The 20,629-nt window shown below is 43.0% G+C and overlaps 1 protein-coding gene across 1 annotated transcript in view; it reads right to left on the reverse strand.

Annotated features, from left to right (window-relative positions):
- Nucleotides 1-23: 23 nt before the first annotated feature.
- The window catches only part of Tdrd12 (tudor domain containing 12), a 62,323-nt gene continuing 41,717 nt past the window's right edge, over nt 24-20,629 (reverse strand). The window contains exons 21-32 of the mRNA XM_055594703.1: nt 20,342-20,562; nt 18,599-18,698; nt 14,269-14,456; nt 13,463-13,673; nt 11,362-11,454; nt 9,481-9,653; nt 2,759-2,868; nt 1,445-1,508; nt 1,233-1,346; nt 990-1,143; nt 839-905; nt 24-376 (exon numbers count right to left, since the gene is read on the reverse strand). Coding sequence (XP_055450678.1) covers nt 282-376; nt 839-905; nt 990-1,143; nt 1,233-1,346; nt 1,445-1,508; nt 2,759-2,868; nt 9,481-9,653; nt 11,362-11,454; nt 13,463-13,673; nt 14,269-14,456; nt 18,599-18,698; nt 20,342-20,562 — 1,590 coding nt within the window. The 3' untranslated portion in view covers nt 24-281. The remainder of the gene's footprint in view (nt 377-838; nt 906-989; nt 1,144-1,232; nt 1,347-1,444; nt 1,509-2,758; nt 2,869-9,480; nt 9,654-11,361; nt 11,455-13,462; nt 13,674-14,268; nt 14,457-18,598; nt 18,699-20,341; nt 20,563-20,629) is intronic.

The following is a 20,629-nucleotide window of genomic DNA, read 5'->3' on the forward strand; positions in this document are numbered from 1 at the left end:
TCAATCTCCTGAGTGCTGGGATCAAAAGTGTCCCTAACTTTCTGTGTCTCTGACTACAGAGCATTCCTGGACTGTCTGCTGACACTCTTAACATAATCTATCAGCTGGTATGCCCCCCACTTTCATTGATGTCAATTAAGAGTTTCTCATCATCCATTCCAGTGTCACAGTGATAGTTCGCTCAAAGGTGAAAGGTTTAGATATGACTTGTTTCCTTATCTTCCAGTCACACAGCTTTATCAGTTTGTTCATCTTCTCACTCTTCTGAATAATTCACACTCTCATTCGCTCTCGCTGCTGTCAGCAGTGTCTGAAGAGCTGCCGCTGTTCTCGGCCAAGGCTGCCACTTTGCAGGACAGGTTTTTAGAAGTTACAACTAGAAGAGTTGGTATTATTAGAAATGCTTTAGTACAGCGTAACACCCCCCCCCCCCATTACTTTGGTCAGTGCAGCAAATGTCCCGCGGCTCTAGCTCTTTCAAATTATTTAAGCAAGCAGTGAGCAGGTCAGATGCGGCTGCTCTTGAACAGTTCTAAGAAGGAACATCGTGAAAGAGTTTATAAGGAGTGTTTAGAAACTGAGCGGTAGAATGCTTCCCCACTGTACAGGAAGCTATGGGCTCCATCCCCTGCACTCAAAATACTCAAAGAAGCATGCTCATCACCAAGGGTCGCTACATGTCCATAACAGAACAGTTAGCACCAAGGCAACACCGATTTTTAAGGAATTTCATTAATAGCTTATTTCTAAAAGGTAGAATCCCTAACAAAAGCTGGTGTGTCCAGCCAACTTCCCTGTCCCCAACCCCCACTTGAAGAGCAGGGCCTGCCCATCTCACCCTTGGAGAAGGGGCTGTCCTCTTCACATTCCTCCCAGTGGTCAAAGTCAAAAGCCACGTTAGGATTCTGTGTGACACAAGAATGGACACAGGTGAGTAAGTACAAGGCATTCAAGGGCAGGACCAGCCAGTCACAGGCACACCAACTCACCCTCTGCTTGAGGAGGCCACACCAGCATGCCCTCTTCTCTTTTGCAAGTGTGATGAGAGGTTCGTCATCTTTGATTATGCACTTGCAATCATCTTTCCTTATGTCACCTTGAAGTTCCATATCAGCCAAGTAAAACTTGTTTCCTACCCAGGCACTAGGTTTTCAATAAGAAATAAAATTGGCCATCTAAAAATGTTGTATGTGATTTCAATTTTACTGTATCAGACACATACACACTCCTACCTGAAAACGACTCTATCTGTAAAGAATTTGCACTTATAATCCTTGACATTCCTTATCTTTATCTTTAAGATGAGCACATCATCTTTTTGGAACCACTTGACTTGTGGGTGAAAGCTAAAAGGAAAGGAGAAGGGTTCTGCACTTGCTGGCACACAGCCTAGTGGAGAGGCAGCTGGCAGCTGGGGCACATACATACATACGTACAAACATACCTTTTCACATGTGGCTGTGCAGCTCTGCTGAGGTCAGCTCTGCCAGTGTCCTCAGATAAAACTTCTATACAAAGTCAATGTTAAAATTCCACAGGTTATTTATATACAACACAGGTACACCGAGTTTGTGCCCAAGGCAGGCAACTTTCACAGGCAGAATTATGTTAAGAGGATAAACTCCAGCTGGATGTGGTGGTGCACACCTTTAATCTCAGAACTTGGGAGACAGAGGCAGGCCAATTTTTGTGAGTCAGAGGCCAGTCTGATCTATATAGTGAGTTCCAGGACAGCCAGAGATCTGTAGACTTTGTCTCCAAACAAACAAACAAACAAACAGTATAAATTTCATTAAAACTTAGGTATTGAGTAACAAATAATTCGAACTAAATCGCACATCCTTTAGGAAACTGACACAATAATGTAAACTATAATCAACTTTCAAATAGTAGACTCTCTCAGGAAAGCAGCCGCTCTACTGAAGGTGGCTGCTGTCCACGTGACTGCCGTGGAGTACAGATATCCAGGCTGCTTGTGCTCCCTCAACCTGCAGGCTGAGGTTCCATCAACATGCAGATGGAACAACTGCTGAACATACCTTTTCTGAGACAAGGGAATTTAGACTTCTTTACCTAAAACATTTAAAGTTACCATTAAAAAAAAAAAAAAAGGTGTTGAGCAACTTTAATCATAATTGCCCCTACTGAGAAACAACCTTGGTGTTTCCCAGTAAACTACTGGTACAAAAAGCCCTGGTATATTCCTATTATAGAATATAACCTAACAATTAAAAAACAACACTGATTACAGTGCTATAGATTGGAGGAAACACAGTGTATGCTACATACTTCCAACTCAGAAAAACCAAAGTTGGGTCACGAGGGAGGGTGCTGGAGGCTGTCAGCCAGGATGAGTTAAGTGTGGACAGAGGTACACACATGGGACAAAACCCTTAACCGTGTTCACATCACTGCTTAAACACTACCAATAAGCCAGATGTGGTGGTGCATGCCTGTAATCCCAACAGAGGCAGAGGCAGATCTCTGTGAGTTCGGGGCCAGCATCATCTACAAATTGAGTCCAGGACAGACAAGGCTACACAGTAAAACCCTGTCTCAGAAAAAACAACAACAACAACAACCAACCAAATGACCTACTACCTACAGAGAAAGCACTGCTGAAAAGAATCCCTGGAAGCCAGCACAGGTCAGTGCTGTTGGTGTGTGCTGCTCTGTTTTCCATCTCTCACAGTGAACGAGAAGCCTAAATATGTGAATCCTAACTCGAGTTAAGCATCTTTTAAATGCAGGCACTAACCAGGCTTTTGGCTGTCTGAGTCCACCTGGGAATCGGCCTCTCTTTCGGTACCTCCATCTCCTTGCTGAGTACCCCGCAAACACATGGCGTCTTCCATTGTGGTAGGAATCCTAACCAGAAGAGGCAGAGGTTAAGTGAACTTGAGGAGACTCTGGCAAAGGAGGCCACAACATTAAACAACTGAGGTGCTTGTCATCCTGGAGCCTGTGTGATCCATACACAATGGTAGCATAGTGTCGGTCAGCTTTGCTCAGTACTCTTGCTCCAAACATGCACATCTGATGAGGGACACGTGATCAGAGAAAGGCGCTCTCTCATTTGCTCAGCTAGCCTGTCCTTCAAACTCACTGAACTGGGAAGAGGAGCATATGTAGTTTCCTCACTCACACAAGACAGGAGAGGCCAGGTGCACAGCTGGTTTCTCTTCCTCCCCACCTGTCTCCTAGTGTGTCTGCCTGGAGTCTATGCTGTTAGCAGTGTAGGCTAACTTCTAGAATATTGTTTCCATAAAAAAGTAAACCTCACTGGGGTGGGGGTGTGGAGGTGGCGGTCCAGCTCCAAGCTTGGATGAGGAAGCTTTAAGATTCAGAGGTAAGACTAAGATGAGGCTTCCAAAATATACATATCAGGGCTGACGAGTTGGCTCAGTGGTTGAGAGCACTGACTGCTTTTCCAAAGGACCTGGATTCAATTCCCAGCACCCACATGGTAGCTCCCAACTGTCTGTAACTCCAGTTCCAGGGGCTCTGACAACCTCACACAGACATACAAGCAGGAAGAACACCAGTATACATAAAATAAGAAAAAATTTTATATTCCATTTACATCTTTTTATGTACACAGAAACCCACTAAATCCAACACATCTCCCTTTGATTTTGCCTACTAGCCAATTAGAGCCTACTTCACTTCACTCAGGTGACCATCTCTTCAAGAAAATTTACACACACAGCCCACAAAGCCAGGAGTGGTGGTGTATGCCTGTAATGCCAACTCTTGGAAGACAGAGGCAAGCAGATCTTTGAGTTCAAGGACAGCCTGGTCTACACAGTGAATTCTAGGACAGCTAGGGCTATGTAGAGACCTTGTCTAAAAAAAAAAAAAAAGTAAAACTACATATCACTATTCTTTTGGCTCTTAAAGCAGACAATTAGTTGTCTTAATGTAGGGTTTCTACAGCTGTGATAGAACACCATGACATGCAGAGGAATTTTAATCAGCAACATGGCAATCTGGCTGGAATATAGACATGCCCTTTAATGCATGCGTACCTTTAATTAGTGCGTACCTTTAATCCCAAACAATGAAGGTAAAATTAGTTTGTAGAAGGAAAGACACATGTTTGAAAGTGAGGTCTAATTGAGTGGTAGACAACGTGATGAATCAAAGATCTGGCAGAACAGGATATGCCCAACTCTTAATACAGAGCAGCACAGAGGAGAGAGGGAAGAGACAGTTTTACCGGGACAGAGGCAGGTTGCAGAGAGAAAACAAGGTAGACACAGGTAAAGACAGATTTGCCTGAGAATGAGAAGGAGCCAGAAGATTAGAATAGAGTAAGTTTGAGACCACACAGAGCAAAAAGTCAGAAACTGAAAGAAGCCAGAGTGAATCAGTCAGCTTGGAGAGGAATTTGAGCTGAAACGGCTAAATTGAACAAGCCAGCCAGAGTTCAGAAAGAACTACAAAGGGTGAACTTATTAACAGTTAACTCTCAGAGGCTGAAAACATTCTAGGCCTAGATTAGATTGTACAGAGGCTAGAATCTTCCAGGAATAGGCCTTGGTTAGCAGACCGGGGCAGTAGCCTCTGAGACGACAATTAAATCAGGTGAATAAAAGATACTTTAACATGGGTTATTTTCAGTTTACACTTCCATATCACAGTCCATTAGTGAAAGAGAGCAGGGCAGGCACCTGGAAGCAGGGCCTGATGCAGAGGCCATGCAGAAGTGCTGCTTACTGGCTCGCTCCTCATGGATTGTTTGGCTCGTTTTCTTATACAACTCAGGACTACCAGCCCAGGAGTGGCATCACCCACAGAGAGCCAGATCCTCCCCAAAAATCACTGATTAAGAAAATGCCCTACAGGCTTGCCCATTTTATGGAAGCATTTTCTTAGTGAGGTTCTGTCTTTCTAGCTATGTCTAGGTTGTGTCAAGTGGACAAGAACAACCAGCATAGCAGTCATGTAGGTCAAATAAAAAATAAAAATATAACACAAGGCAGCACTTCCTTGCAACCCTGCTCCCCTGCTTATGGATGACAATGTAATTCACTGTTTGCAGGCTTTTAGAGAGAATTAAAGTTGACACCGGCATGACACAGATACAGACACCTCTAAATAGGGAGAGGGCTTAGTTTTTGTCTCCGGGGGCTTCTGTTCCATCTACATGAACCTAGGCCACCACCCTGGAACTGGCTGAGGGCCTCCATCACTGTCACCACCAAAAACTGATCTCCCATGACCCCCTTCCCACCCCCTGTGTCAGCAGGCCAAGCTGCTTCTTTTTGATAACCTTAAAACTTAACATATCCAAGAGCCAGCTCTGGGCTTTGTCTCTAATGAGCTGTCCCTACCCAACCATCTCCTCTTATGCTTAGTGTCATCTCAGAATCCTGATCTCTGTATCTGTCAGCCCCTCAGTCCTGTGACAGCTCCATCAGGCAGTGCCTCATCCCCCTCTTACCACCTGCCAACCTATCTCCCTCAGCATCACTGTATCTCCTCATTCCCACATGCTGCTTCCAGTTGTTTTAAGAGTTCTGCATACCTTTGTCATGCCCACAGTCCAACTACACAGGCAAAGATGGCAAACCTGCGCACTCATACTCTACCATCTACTGTGACTCTAATGCTCCTGAACTCTTACCAAAGGCCACCAGTCCCCTCTCTCAGAATCACCCTAAACTTGAAAATCTAAGTGCTATGTGTTGGGTTTTAGCGCTGGGACAAGTGGCTGAGGTGCCTATTTAAATACCAAAGTGAACCTGACCTCAGTCCCTACCTGTTAGGGCGTGGTAACAGGAATACCTGGTATACCTCTCCACTGTCCTGAGCTTTCCAGCGCAGGGGCGGGGCTTCCCTATAAAATCTAGATATTTTGGTTCCCTCACTCTCTCTGCATTTTCTCTCTGCAAGAGCACACTCTTTCTTCCCCCCACCCCCCTCAGGACCAGAGAACCTACCCAAGAGCTGCATCTAATAAACCTGGCTTTATGCTTTAATCAGACTTGAACTGGCTCATTTCATCAGCAGGAAAAACCTGTTACTATGTAATAGGCCTCCTTTTCCAGACTGTTTCATCCTGTACCCCAAAGGCTCTGCATCTGTCTCCACCTTGACCATAACCAAGATGTCCTCTGCTCAATTCCAAGGCCATTGTGTGAAGAGGACTTGCACAGCCTCTGCTCAGAGTTAGGAATAAATCCCAACAGTAACAACATCTTTATTTTTAAAGAATACCTTATAGTAACAGAAACTTTTGTTTCCTTGACCTGTGAGGAAAACAACTATTATCCTAACTCCACAAGTATCTAATTTACTTCGACAAAGAGCTAAAACCACTTACATCTCAAACTATTTTTATCTTTGCCAGATGCTTTGACCACCTATTCCCCTTTTGGCTGTAATTTAATAAACTTCTGAGATCACAGAGGATCACAGCAGTAAAACCCAGGGATCAAGTGGGTCCTCATGTCATGGCCAGGGTTTCAGAAGCACAGAAGATTATTCCAAGAATTGACAAATGAGATTATATAAATGTTTAATTCTGTACAGCAACCACTGGAGTGAAGAGAAAGCCTATAGAAATTAGAGAAAAGATCTTTGCCAACTATACATCAGACAGGAGACTAATATCCAGGATGTGTAAGTATTATAAAAATTAAATACAAAGCAACAAAATTATCTAGTTAATAAATGGACTGATGAACTATACAGACAACCCTCAAAAGAAAAAAATACCAATGGCCAATAAATACTTGGAAAAAGTGTTCATCCTTAGAGGTCAGGGAAATGCAAATTAAAACTTGAGATTGCTTTCACCCTGTCAGAATGACTATTAAAAACAAAAGACCACAAATTCTGGTGAGTATGTGGTTCCTGTGGCTATGCATATAAAGTGTGCAGTTAGTATGGAAACCACTTCAGAGTTACACAGAACTGAACTGAGGTCCTCTACAAGAGCAGTAGTGCTCTTAACTCCTGAGCCCTCTCTGGAGCCTGCTCCCCACCCACAGCTCTTACTTGCTCATTCCTGCTGTCAAGTAAGCCGAGCCCATGCTCCTACCATCTAGTAACTGCACTCTCTCAGGTAGAGATGCAAGTCTTTGGTTCTCATCTCTAAGAAGTGAGATGAGAATATTTTTCTCTCTGATAAGAGCTTTTGGTACAACGTCACACCCTTTCCTTCCTTTGAGATAGGACTTTATTCTGTAGCCCAAATTGGCTTCAAATGTACAGCAATCCTCCTGTCTCAGTTTCCTAAATCCTGGATTAAAGGCATGAGCCAGCAAGCTCAGCTTGATACAAATCCTCTGGCACTCACACAGCTGTGTCTGTCTTCCCCTATTAGTTATTATTCTCATTTATGTGACAAAACACCTGATAAAATCAATGTAAAGAAAGGTTGCTATTTGATTCATATGAGGGTTCAGTCCATTGTGGGAGGAAGGCATGGGGCAGGAGCGTGAGGCAGCCAGGCACATTACTGACTCAGTCAGGAGGCACAGAGAGTGGATGCTGGTGCTCAGCTCTCTCTCTTTTCTATTCAATCTGGGCCCTAGCCTATGAGGTGGTGCTCTCCCATTGAGGCACATCTCCCCACCTCAACTAACCCATCTCAAAAATCTCGTAGACACATGTCCTGCAGTTTGTCTCTTTCCTAGGTGATTCTAGATCCTGTCAAGTTGACAGTCAGTATTAATCATCACATGAACCTTCTGTGAGAGCCAAAGCTATGTTTTACATTTTAATTACTATGCCTAAGAGGTCCACAAAACAAAATGTGTCTAACCTTTAAAGGCCCACAGATAGATGCTTGCAGAGCTGTTGGAGGCTACTGTTTATGGAAAACAGCAAGCCACGTTTTTGCTTCCTAAAGCCAGCCTGCTCGACCCAACTGCACCACATGTGCTCAATCACGCGTAAGCAGAAGGCAGCAGGCAGGAAGTACATGAGGAAGTACTGATTGGATCTGACAGGGAAATGGGGAAGTCTTTATATAAGTCTTTGCAAAATGTGATCTGATTCCTCACCATTTTCTGGGAACTCCAGAATGGACCTGGCCAGAGCCTTTCACCCTGGCCAGTATTTAACTAAAGCTTGCTTCACATTTGTGGTAGTGGTTTTATTCTCAAATGGTGGGATTAACACTTCTCAGAGTGACTGCACTACACATGGTTATTTTAAAAAATTGCTCTACCTATTGGGAAATCTTTACATTTATTATACCTTACATGTTGTGGAGGGCACTGCATCCCATTCCACACATGTGGAAAGCAAAGGATTACTTTCAGGAACTGATGTCCTCCTTCTACCAAGTGAGTTCTGTGGATCAAATTGGTGGCAAGTGCCCTTACCCTGTGAGCCAACTTGCAAGTCCATGTGGGGGTGTTTAAGCTGGCAACAGCCAGTATGGAGAACTGCTCAGTGATCACATCTGTGTACCCTCAACACTACCTGCAGTAGCCAAGCCAGGGAATCAAGAGTTGCCCATCAGTAGAGGAATAAAGAAAATGTGGAGAACATACACAGTGGCGTTTTACTCATATGTAAAACTTGAAACAATGGCATTTGCAGGAAGATAGATAAAACTGAAAATCACTGTACTAAGTGAAATAAGCCAGACCCAGACAAACACTGTCTCTCTTCTTTCAAGTGAAGAATCTAGATTTTTTTAGAGAGATGTCAAAGTAGAAAAGGGACTATCTGGAGGAGGAGAATGAGAGGCAAGGGGGAGAAGAGACAGAAGTGCAACAGAGATACGATCAAAGAACATTATGTGCATGTGTGAAAACGTCATGATGAAACCCATTATTTCCTGCAATACATAAAAAAGAAAAACTGGGGAAGGACGGTGGGACTGAGAGGAAAGGAAGGGCCTATGACCAAGATGTAAAATGAACAAACAAATTAATGAAAAAAGAAAAACAAACCTAGTGGGCAGTCGCAGTAACCACACTCAGTTCCTCATGATGGCAGACACCATCATGAAGCACAGCAAATGTGCAAGCCCAGTCAACTGCACACCAAGTGAGCATGGGGACATACTTCACAGGGACACAGAGTGCACACTTAGATCTACAGTTCCACCACACAGTATGTATGGTCAGTGTGAGATAATGTGGCCAGACATAGGACAGACAAAGCACAGATGTTGTCCATTCAAATGAACTGCAAAGCTAGGGAGCCCCATCTCTGTTTTCCCCTGGTGTCCACAGTGTACCTTGAGTATACCCAAGGGTACTAACAAACTGCGCATGGAGCTATCTGCAAACAAAATGTCAATAAAAGTCCTTTCTGTAAAAGAAACAGTTAAAATGCCCGGCTTTGTCTACACCGCTCCAGCAACACTAGAGAGGTAAACTGGTGTGTAGAACCAGATGCCCTGAACCCTGAAAGTGCTGAAAGCTGTGTGCTAGAACGTGGAGCTTTATCTCAGCACTGCTATGTTTCCATGAAACCAAACAGCTTCCCACAGGGAGACAGAAATGGACTTACGAGGTCTGGCCCGGAAGGTCCTCGAAAGCCGGCAGTTTAGCTTCTTTGTATAGTTTTTTCAGTTGTTCTACATGTTCTGAATTATCAATACCCATTCCCATGGACAAAATTTCAGCTCGAACATTATAATCAATGATAGAAGTTTTTAGATTTGAAAGTTTTGTAACATGCACCTTCAACCAAAGGGGGGAAAAATACATAACATTTGTAAGAGTCACATTCTGAATCTTGCCTGGATCACGAGCTCTCTCACAGCCGCTCAAGGCTTCCTAAAAGTCACATGACTCGGATACCGGTTTCAGTATGCAAGGACAGCCAGTTATTTTATCCCCAAAGTGGTGGCAGAATCCGCTGAAGTCTCATCCCATACTGTGTGATATCGTGAGTTATGAGGAGAGCCTTGGTGTCCAACAATCTGGGGTGCTGTAACCAGATACACACTCTTTGTGCTTTTCTTCTTTCTTAGTCTCCTTTGGCCTCTTTGACAAAGCTCAGAGTCCTCAAGAGCCTCTAAAGGACTCCTCATGCCAAGGCTCCAAGTCCTGTGTTCTACACCATTTTATCTGTTTGTCTTTTCCCCCACCAAAGCATTTCAATTTATGCAAGCATGAAAAGTCCAACAGTGGAATTCCTATGTGGAAAAGTGTGGACACAGGTCAGGTGCCCCATTTTGTGGAAGGACAGGGATGAGAACAGGCTGACCCTACTGAGGGCACACTCCAACCGAGGGATGCATAGAAGAGTCAGCCCTCACAGCGAAGGGGAGTTGCTCGGTAGGACAAGCTGGGGCGCTGCTCCCTTCAGTATGTCCGCAGACACTGCCCAACACTCTGCAGTTCTAACAACATGTTTTCAAGTGGGTTTTCTTTATTGATTCTTATTCTGATGGTATTTTAAAAAAACCTTGCTTAATCTTTTTTTTTTTTTCTCTAATAAAGGACAACTATAATCCTAACTATAACAAAACAACTTATGAATCCTAAATATCTCTGCTTACCTGTTCTGGTAATTGAAATTTTTCTTTCTGAAAAATGATTTTTTTCTCTTATTCATAAATCTTATACCTAAACTTCCACTTTAATGTATTAAAGCTTTTCCAACTTTAAGAAATTTACTTTTAACAAGAAGGGAACCGAATTCCATTATATAAGTGACCGTAACAAATAAGGCTTGTCTAATGCAGTACAACTGTGAAGAAGCCTACAGGCCTCTGGAGCCACATGTCACACTTTCTTCTCCATACTGGCACCATAGGCTCTTCTTCCCACACATGGAACTTACGGGTGCAGTATGGCTTTAGCACATAGTGGGAGCTCAACTGATGAAGAAGGAACAAGGCAGAAACTATAAACATGAGGACAGCTCTGAAGCCAGGACAGGGCTTCTCACTAGTGATTGGCCAGCAAGGCCCAGAGCGTTAGAAACTAGAAAGGCAAGCACGCTGGCTGCAGACTCTGACCTATGCTCTGGGTTGGGCAGGAGGCTCAGAAACCCATGTAATGATCTGCGATTCATAATTCAAATTAAGGATAAAATGAAACTTTGATCATTGTAAATACCGGACAATGTCATGTGCAGTGAGGAAAGGTTCATGCTATGTATGTTTGGTACTTATCATATATGCGGTTCAAGTTATGCATGGTATAGATGTGCATTATATACAATGACCACATGCACTGTCACCATGAAAAATACCTCACCAGGCAAAAACAAAACCCACACCAAACTCATGACCCAAATAACAAGATAACAACCCCCGCCAACACACACACACCATAGAACCTCAAATAAACCTCCATTTCTACCAACAAACTGGAATTCTTTACATCAGTTCTGGGAGCTATCCAAGAAGACTTCTTTTGAAGAAAACCGCACACTTACCATTGGATCAATCCACAGAGTATTTCCCAAAGCCAGTACCACTTTGGCATCATGTATTTTCCCAACAATTTTATGATGAATATATCTAGTAACCTGAAACAAAGTACTTTTGTTATTCAACTGAGCCTTTGGGCAAGCAACTCATCCTTTTTTTTTTGTTTGTTTTTTATATTTTTGTTTTTCAAAACAGGGTTTTTCTATGTAGTCCTGGCTGTCCTGGACTTGCTTTGTAGACCAGACCTCAAACTCACTGATCCACCTGCCTCTGCCTCCCGAGGGTTCACAGGCATGTGCCACCACACCCGCTAGCATCTCATCCTTTCCATGTTGTTCAGTACATAAGACACCCTACACTTTGCACCTGTTTCTCCTACCAGCTCTATGACCGTAGGCATGCATCTGCCTCCTTTCTTACTAAAGGTGCAGAAGAGTTTAGCAACAGCAGGTGTGCAAAAGTACAGGAACTGGCTCAAGACCTCATGTGAGTTCCGAGAACAGGAGAGGTCTATGCTTTTGGACCTGTAATGCTATTTCTCACTACAGCTGGTGGACTCAGATCCTCTGTTGACCCTCAGACTACCTACAGCATCTGGAAGTTCCTCTCCTGATAGCTGAGGGAGTGAAGCAGAAATCCTACTTGCTTCTCTAGAAGGCATTACAGCCAGAGAGCTCTCTGCAGCCAGTGACATACAACTGAGGGCCTTGCTCTTTCACAGGAACATAACCACTCTCCTCTCAGGAAGGCCACAGCAGTCAAGACCTGTCTCAGTTATCTCTTGTGCTTACTGTAATCCCTATAGAGCAGAACAGGAGAGTTAGTTGGTCCTTGCTGTGAGATTGTTTCAGTGTTCTTGGGACAGTGAATGAATTGGCAACAACTCGCAGGAGAGCTTGTCTCATGTGCTGGCTGGTTTTCTATCAACTTAACACAAGCTGAGCTATCTGAAAGTAGTTGAGAAAGTGTTTCTCTCCCTAAGATCTGGCAGTAAGGCATTTTCTTAATTAGGATTTACAGGGAACGGCTCAGCCCCTTGTGGGTGGTAGCATCCCTGGACTGGTGGGTCCTGGATTGTATAAGAAAGCAGCCTGAGCAAGCCACGAGGAACAAGCCGATAAGCAGTACCCACGCATGGCCTGTAAATCTTCTTGTGCCTCCAGGTACCAGCCCTGCTTCCTTCAGTGACAAACTATAATGTAGAAGTGTAAGCCAAATAAACCCTTTCCTCCAGAACGTGGTACAATAGAAAGCCTAACTAGAACCTCCCATTTCTACAGCAGACTGTCCTTCAAGTCATCTTCACAGACTAAAGGACAAGCACTATGACCTTCCTCATGATGAGTGCAGAACTCAGTATGGCCCCTGACACACAATGAACACTCTGTAAGTTCTTATTAAAACAAAGGAGGGAGAGTTCCAGCTGAAAAAGCCCATTGCTTATTGCTACTGACTTATTGCCTAGGTACTATTTAATCTTGCTTAAAACCCAGCCAGTTTCCAATGCTCATCATAATGGCTTATCTCATCGCCTATTAACCAGCTTCCATAACTTGACCTTCTAGACTCAGATGCATTATCGTGAATAGAACTCATTGCTCTGGTGAAGAATGGGATGATCTATCAGGCCCCTCCACCCACCTCAGGTTGCCATGTGAGTCTGAGTGGAATGGCCTTCTATGTTACACTGCATGGAACAGGCATTTTTCTTTGCTGTTGGTACCCCATCTGACTGATGACATTCTAGTGACCCCATGGGGTCCAGAAAAAAGTCTTTGTGACCTGTCCTGGCCACCTATCTCTCTCATTTTAAATCCACACTACCAATGCTGACAGGATCACCTAACCTCTCCATGGAATATCTATAACTTGTATCCCTATTTTCACAGGTACTCAGTTTTCTTTTTCAAGTTGAATTTCTTTTGTTTTTACCATTAATGACTATGACTGCAATTTCATGGGCAACATAGTAAGTCCCCCATGTTAAGAACAAACAAGCCCCTCCCCCGACACATATACACGCTGAAACTATGTACCAATTCTTAGTATATTCTGGGTTAACTGTATTGTCTAAGTCAATAAACATAAGAAGCTAAAGTAACTCACCTTTGGGTTCCATTCAATTTCACTGTCAGCTGGTTTAACTCTACAAACAATGAACTCCACTGCCTGAGGGGGCAGAGTGTGGAACTTCTCTGGGAGCAGCAGCAGCTGATCTCTTGCAATGAGCTTGGTCCTGCCTTCATCTATGAATTTCACCAGGACACTCCCCAAACCCCAGGTGTCTTCCTTCTGGCTCACCTCCAGCACCTGCACCCTGAGGAACAGCAGGGACATCAGGAGGCGCTTTACTCTGCCGCACTCAGCAGGTTCCTCTACAGCACAGCAGTCCTCAGCATGCACACTTCTAACAGCGCAAACCCTGTCTCTGCTAAACGAACAAAAGTTAATGAATGGGACAAGGCAGAGACTCTAGGTTTCTGAGATGAGGCTGATACCAACAGTGTGGGCCATGTGCATTCAGAAAGGTAGGTGCAAATAAATACATGGGTTGGGTGGCCAGGCTGAACACTAACTGTGCCACCCACTGAGATGGGCTTAGACAAATTACTCAACAAAGCCAGGGCTCCATTTATGCCTCTTTTATAGGAATCAGAGAGAAATTCAACCGGTTGCAGAGGCGTGTATGTACTACTCATAGTGCCGGATCAATAAATATTTGGAGTAACATGGCTACTGTACTCCATGCTTAGGAACTAGTACAGTACTCTATGCACATGTGTTCCAGATGCTTTGAGCAGTGGGCAAGCGCCACCTTCCTGGGAGGTGGCCAGGCTCAGGGTACAGACACTCACACAACAGACCATGGTGAGAATGAGCATTCAACACTGTTTAAATTACTCAATATTTACCTCTGGAAAAGTGTTTTTTCTTCTAATCCATACAACCCCAAATTTTCCACCTTCTCAGCAGCTGCCTTATTACTGGGATCCTTAAAATATTCATTCATTTCCACATTGAGAGTTGCATAAAGATCCATTTGTTTATCAATTATACGACCAAAGTAATTGGTTGCATTTGAAATGTAAAAAGGTATTATCTGAAATAAATGCAATGAGCAACTGTAGAAGACAACTGAAATACAATCCGCACAAGTGTCATCTGCAGACATCAGCAAATGTGCTAACAACCTAAAGTATGCACAGAAGGACAGAAGAATAAACGAGGAAGCAGGCCAAACACTGAACCAAAACAAGAAAAATACCACAGTCTTGATTTAATTTAACAGAAGATTTTTAGAGAAAAAATTCCATCATTCAAAAACTTCACTTTAGGGCCAGGAGGATGGCTCAGCTGGTAGAGGTACTTGCACCCAGCCCTGAAGACCTGAGCTGGATCTTCCAATCCCAGATCCCACAAAGTGCAAGTTGGTTATGTGTTCCTTTGTTCACTTTTATAATTAATTTATTTTTAAGTTCATTACAACTTATTCACTTTGTTTCCCAGATGTGGTGACCCACCCTAAACCCCTCCCAATTCCCCCCTTTCTCCCTCTTCTCCTGCCATGCCCCTTCCTTAGTCCACTGATAGGGAAGGTCCTCCTCCCCTTCCATCTGATGCTAGCCTATCAGGTCTCATCAGGACTGTCTGCACTGTCTTCCTCTGTGGCCTGGTAAGGCTGCTCCTCCTTCAGGGGGAGGTTATCAAAGAGCCAGCCCATGAGTTTATGTCAGAGACAGCCCCTGTTCCCCTTACTAGGAAGCCCATTTGGAGACTGAGCAGCCGTGGGCTACATCTGTGCAGGGGTTCTAGGTTATCACCATAAATGGTCTTTGGTTGGAGTGTCAGTCTCAGAAAAGACCCCTGGACCCAGATTTTTTGGTTCTGTTGCTCTCCTTGTGGAGGTCTTGTCCCTTCCAGTTCTTTCTATCTCCCTCTTCTTTCATAAGATTCCCTTCACTCTGCCCAAAGTTTGGCTATGAGTCTCAGCATCTGCTTCGATACCCTGCTGAGTAGTCTTTCAGAGGCCCTGTTTGGTAGACTCCTGTCCTGTTTCCTCCCTCTTCCAATGTCTATCCCATTTGCCTTTCTGAATGAGGATTGATCATCTTACCCAGGGTTCTCCTTCTTGCTTAGCTTCTTTAGGTGTACAGATTTTAGTATGTTTATCCTGTATTATATGTCTAATATCCACTTATAAGTGAGTATATACCATGTGTGTCTTTCTGCTTCTGGGATGCCTCACTCAGGATGATCTTTTCTAGTTCCTACTATTTGCCTGCAAATTTCATGATTTCCTTGTTTTTAATTGCTGAGTAGTATTCCACTGTGTAAATGTACAATTTCTGTATCCATTCCTCAGCTGAGGGACATCTGGGTTGTTTCCAGATTCTGGCTATTACGAACAAAGCTGCTATGAACATGGCTGAGCAAATGTCCTTGTTGTATACTTGAGCATATTTTGGATATATGCCTATGAGTGGTATAGCTGGATCTTGAGGAAGCACTATTCCTAATTTTCTGAGAAAGTGCCAAATTGATTTCCAGAATATACAAGTTTACATTCCCACCAGCAATGGAGGAAGGTTCCCCTTTCTCCACATCCTCTCCAGCATGTGTTGTCACTTGAGTTTTTGATCTTGGCCATTCTGGTGGGTGTAAAGTGAAATCTCAGGGTTGTTTTGATTTGCATTTCCCTGATGCCTTAAGGACACTGAGCATTTCTTTTAAGTGTTTCTCCGCCATTCGATATTCCTCTATTGAGAAATCTGTTTAGCTCTGTACCGCATTTTTTAATTGGATTACTTGATTTGTTCCTTTTTAACTTGTTGAGTTCTTTATACATACTAGACATTAGCCCTCTGTCAGACATAGGGTTAGTGAAGATCCTTTCCCAGTCTGTAGGCTGTCGTTTTGTTCTGACAGTGTGTTTTGCTTTACAGAAGCTTTTCAGTTTCATGAGATCCCATTTATTGATTGTTGCTCTTAGGGCCTGTGCTGTTGGTGTTCTGTTCAGGAAGTTGTCACCTGTGCCAATGAGTTCAAGGCTCTTCCCCACTTTTTCTTCTAACAGGTTTAGTGTTTCTGGTTTTATGTTGAGATCTTTGATCCACTTGGACTTTGATTTTGTGCAGGGTGGTTTGAGACAGGGTTTCTATGTGTAGCCTTGGCTGTCCCGGACTTGCTTTGTAGACCAGGCTATCCTCAAACTCACAGACATCTGCCTACCTCTGCCTCCAAAGTACTGGGATTGCAGGCGTGTAGCACTACTGCCTGGCTCCTCTGTTTACTTTTTAACTGAAATCATTATACATTTATTTAAAAAGCTGTATATGTATTTTAAAGTTTTTGTACAGGTATATATAATATGTTGAACATATTAACTCACACACATCCCAATCCCCACCCACCCCTTTCTTGCCCCTCCTCTCTCCTGTTTATCCCCTTTGCTCCCCTAGACAATTTCACTTCTATTTTCATTTAACATACACATCCATGTTTTATATGACTCTATAAAATCAATGGGGAAAATATATATGATATTTGTATTTCTGAGATTGGCTTAATTCACTTATTATGATTATCTCCCAGTACATCCACTTTTCTACAAAACAGAATTTCTTTCTTCTTTATGGCTAAAAAACATTCCATAACTAAGACTGTTGATGACAATTTCCCATGTCAGCCTGCATGAAACCTCCTGCCACTATGAAAGCTGGCCAGCAAGGAGTTCCACGCTAGCCAGAGTTCATAGCGAGACATCATCTAATAAGACCATAATTTAAAAGGTTATTATTTTACATGAATAAACTAAAGTGTAGTGGGGTTATTCAGCACTACATAGTAGCAATGTTTAAGGGGCTCTAGAATCACGCCTCAGCACTGTCCTCTAAAAAAAAAAAATAACATAAATGTGAATTAGGAAAACTTTAAATTGAGTTGAAAAAACTAAAAATTAGAGAAAAAAACATGACAATAATAAAACTGCACTGAATTGGAATGATGACCCCTCAAAAACGTCTGGATAATACCCTAAATTTTAAGACTGGGACACCAAGACATTCAGCGGGTAAGAACACCTGCCCTATAAGCCCAAAGGCCCAAGCTTGAGCCCAAAATCTATGTTAAAAAGGCGTAAGTGGTGTTCACATACAGCAAGATGGGAGATGGGAATAGGAAAACTGTTACTTGGAAGCTAGCCTGAAGTCGACAAGGCAGAAACAAGAGTGCCTGCCTCAGCAATGTGAAAAGTCGTCCTCTGACTTCTATATGCACATTTTGATTTTTATTCTGTCTGTCATATGCACACACACACATGCACACACACACACACTAACATACAGCAATATTAAAAATTTAAAGGGCATTCTACCACCCAAGGTCACAATAAGCATGACCTTCTTTGATAAAAGGTCTCTTCAAATATGATTATCACCGCAAGGACTCATGCAATCTTACTCCACATAAGGAGTCCTTAAATGGTAGGCTATCTAAAGCACAGACAACCATTTAATAGGTAGAACTTCTGAATACAACAGAAGTTCTATAAGGGAATAGTTTTAGACAAATGGGTAGGCCTTCTCCCCAGTAACAAGTACTTTTTTTTTTTTTTTTTTATAAGAGAAAAGCGAGAAGAGACGCCTACTTGAATATAGAAGCAGCAACTTGAAGAAGCAGGCTAAGAGACATGCAACTCCAAAATCAAGACATGTCAAGCCGCAAGGTTCCTGGGGCAGAAGAGGCTGGGAGGAGGCAGCAGGGGCTGGGGGAGGCAGCAGGGGTTGGGAGAGACAGGAAAGACAAGGATTAGACTGTCCTGTGCACACTGGCACACTGCCCATACCTGGGCATAAACTGTGAGAAAGCAGCTGCTGTTACGAGTCGCCAGCTCTGGCTGTTGAAGCAACCTTAAAAAGCTAACTCAACACACAGTGCTTCATTTTCCCTGCTGCTTTAAAAACAGCATTTGTTTTCTCTTGAGTGCAGCCATTGGCAGATCCACCATGCTCCAGCAGAGGGCCACATTCAAGGATGTGTAGGTAGCACAACTGGACTTTACAGTTTTGCTTTTCCAACACAAAGCTGGGTGGGTAAGAAGCTGATCTGAGGGGAGGTGGAGGAAGGGCATAACTATGATCAAAACACGTTGTATAAAATTCTCAAAAAATATTAATAAATTAAAACAAAGTCTTTATGAAAATTACTGTTAACCAGTAGACAAAATATGCAGGCAAAACGTACCCTAATGTGTCCAAGCACTGGCAGAATTTTGTTGGATAATTTCCTTGGGGTGTCCATTTCTGGATTAACATGGTGCCGGTCAGGGCAGATCCTTTTGTCTCTGGGGGGGGGAAAAAAAAGACTAGATTTTAAAACAAAAAGAAAATAAGTTAACACGAAATGTTAAGACATCTCCAAGAAATTGACCTGCAGGTACACTCAAGTTTTATTTCAAACATTTAAATGCTAAGTTGCTTAAGACTGAAGAGGACACCAACAGTACTCATGTAAGAATAACTCCACTATTTAATCAACATTGTATGAACTAAGAGTTCTTTATTATTCCTTAGCACATTCTTATTTCTTTAATTTTGTATTTTTATATCATTTGTACGGATGTTTTGCTTGCATGTATGTCTGTGCACCACATGAGTGCCTGATGCCCACAAAGGCCAGAAGAGGGTATCAGATCTCCTGAAAATGGAGTAACAGATGGTTGTGAGCAGTTGTTGGGTTAATGAGAATCCAACAGAGGTCCTCTGGAGAGCAGCCAGTACTCTTAACTGCTGGGCCATCTCTCTAGCCCCTCAGGACACAGCACCATAATCTGCAAGAAAGGCCAACTGACCTCTAAGGCAAGAGCCCCTCCTTAACCATGTCACACAAAGGAGCACACACACAGTTCCTAGAAAGACATGCAGGAGAACATTGAGAACTGCACCAAATGTAACAGCCCAACTGCAAACTGCCACAGGCCCATAAACTAAAAGTGGATACGCACATGGCAATGTAGTCACAGAACAAAATACAAAGCCACAAAATACAGATAAACTGAAATAAACCTTGTCTTAGCTAGGGTTTCTTTGCTGTGAAGAGATACCATGACCATGGCAACTCCTATAAAGAAAACAATTTCTTTGAGGCTGGCTTACAGTTTCAGAGGTTCAGTCTATTATCACCATGCAGGAAGCATGACAGTGTGTAGGCAGACTTGGTACTGGAGGAGCTGAGAGCTCTACATCTTGATCCACAGGCAGCAGCAAAAGATTGTGCCACTGGGCGTGGCTTCAGCATATATGAGAACTCAAAGCCCACCTCCACAATGACACCTAGTCCCACAAGGCCACACCTCCTAATAGTACTACTCCCTATGAGCCTATGGTATCCAATTACATTCCAAGGACAACAAACCTTCTCTTCTCTAAGTTGTTTTCAATCAGAATGTTTTATAATACAACAGAAAAGCAAACTAATACAATTCTCATTAATAAATTAACATTAAAAATGGGGTAAACACACAGAGCATAGAAATATTCAGTAACAAAAAAAAATCCTGTCATTTGTAGCAAAAGGAGGAAATAATGAAAACAATTCAGCTACAGAAAAACAAGCACTTTGTTCTCTTATAAGTGAAAACTTAAAAGTGGATCAGAAAGCCAAAGTGTGATTGCTAGCAATTGTGAAGGGTATGTGGAAGGTTAGTAGAATACGGTAGGTTAGAGTTGGCTGGTGTACCCTATGTACATGTATGGAAATATCACACTGAATTCTATTAATATGTGTCACCTAAAAAAAAAAAGCAGAGCTTGCCAGTACAAACAGCTATGGGAAGGTAGTCATTTCTGGAGGACCATGTGGGAACCTCTGAGTGCTCCTTTTGTATTGACACAGGGACATAAGGGTGATATTTTCATGAAGGACCAAGTTTGTTACCTATGAACTTTAATATACATTACTACTCAATTTTAAAAAGTACTGACTTACTTGCAAAAGCCAAATGCCTTCAGATATGGACAAAGAGGTCTTCTGGCCTTCTTGTCTTCTTTGGCTTCCAGGACCCCTGCAGTAAACTCATAGAGCTCTGATGGGATTTTGGCATCTGCTCGCTCCAAGTATCGCAGGACGCCAACTGCATGGCTTGCATTTCTCTCAGTCAGCAGCAAGACAGATTTAGTTTTCTTATCTCCCTGCTCTGCAGGAGAACCCTTAAAATTGGGAGTGAATAAAAGACACAGCTCATCCATAACAATCTGATCTTACTCAATGAAGCTT

This window comes from Psammomys obesus, unplaced genomic scaffold (assembly GCF_907164565.1).
Source record: "Psammomys obesus unplaced genomic scaffold, mPsaObe1.curated_primary_1811, whole genome shotgun sequence".
In the NCBI taxonomy this organism is placed as follows: domain Eukaryota; kingdom Metazoa; phylum Chordata; class Mammalia; order Rodentia; family Muridae; genus Psammomys; species Psammomys obesus.